The sequence below is a fragment of the Nicotiana attenuata genome, chromosome 7, assembly GCF_001879085.1.
Source record: "Nicotiana attenuata strain UT chromosome 7, NIATTr2, whole genome shotgun sequence".
NCBI lineage: Eukaryota > Viridiplantae > Streptophyta > Magnoliopsida > Solanales > Solanaceae > Nicotiana > Nicotiana attenuata.
Genome location: NC_031995.1, coordinates 62,791,552 through 62,792,641, shown reverse-complemented (window position 1 = coordinate 62,792,641; position 1,090 = coordinate 62,791,552). Strand labels below are relative to the sequence as shown.

At 39.6% G+C, this 1,090-nt stretch overlaps 1 protein-coding gene across 1 annotated transcript in view; it reads left to right on the top strand.

Annotated features, from left to right (window-relative positions):
* LOC109229213 (nardilysin-like) overlaps nucleotides 1–889 on the top strand; it is a 32,400-nt gene extending 31,511 nt beyond the window's left edge. Inside the window, exon 19 of the mRNA XM_019394569.1 lies at nucleotides 196–889. Coding sequence (XP_019250114.1) covers nucleotides 196–439 — 244 coding nt within the window. The 3' untranslated portion in view covers nucleotides 440–889. The remainder of the gene's footprint in view (nucleotides 1–195) is intronic.

The window sequence follows — 1,090 nt, the reverse complement described above, 5'->3', positions numbered from 1 at the left end:
TGATTTGCTGACTGTATGTATCTATTCACATGAAGTATTATAACGTAGTATGCCCTCATATATGTTACCACAAACTGGCTCGGAATCAGGTTAATTCAACTCCAAGTAGCTAGCCTTTTGCTTTGTCAAATGAAAATAGAAAAAGAAATAGCTTCAATTTTAGTATGGACCTCATCTCTGTTTCACTGATTTCAGGTACATGTTTGACATGTCTGAGAAGGAAGCAGAGGAGCTGCGGAGCATCCAAAAAAGTGATTTAGTTGAGTGGTACCATACTTATTTAAGACGACCATCCCCCAAGTGCCGGAGACTCTCTGTTCGGGTATGGGGTTGCAACACTGACCGGAAAGATGCGGATTCACCTGTAGCATCTGTGCAGGCCATCAAAGACCTTACTGCCTTCAAGAAGTCAGCCAAGTTTTATCCAAGCCTATGTTGAGAGCTATAAATTCCTATGAACTTGCTGTATCATTAGTTTTGGCTAGTTAATTGACGTCTTGAGGTCTTTGTTTATTGTTTGAATGTGCGGAAAACTACTCAGGTCCTGATCATAGAATATCTGGAAGACTCATTATTTGACAAAACTTTCAATAAACCACTGCGTTCATTGATCGATAGGGGGTAGAAATTTATACTTGCATATTGTAAGTTATGTAGCTTCAGATTCCATATGGAAACTTGTTTTCCATTGGGTTTTCGTATTCAAGATCAGCTGTAATTGAAGTGTGGAGATTCCTGCACCTACTCTTTTTTGAGCGTGTGTTCTTTAGCTTCTTCAGTTGTGCCCCTCGCATCTTTGTGGGCGCTGTTGTAGGTTAGGTATTTATCTGAAACTTCGAAACCTTTTCCCAGACTTGAGGAAATATGAACATACAAATTTCGTTGTTCATGCTCGATGTCCTGCTGGGGGTTTGTAACTGCTAATCACATTATTACTCACATAGGCGTTTGTGTCACTCATTTTGCTGAGTTCAGTAACACTGTTGAGTTGTTTATGAAGTTAGGTGGACAGTAGTATTCATCGAATTAACAATGCTACTTTTACCACTGCTTGGTACTTTGTAGTTTGTGTTGTGCATGGCTAGTTAGT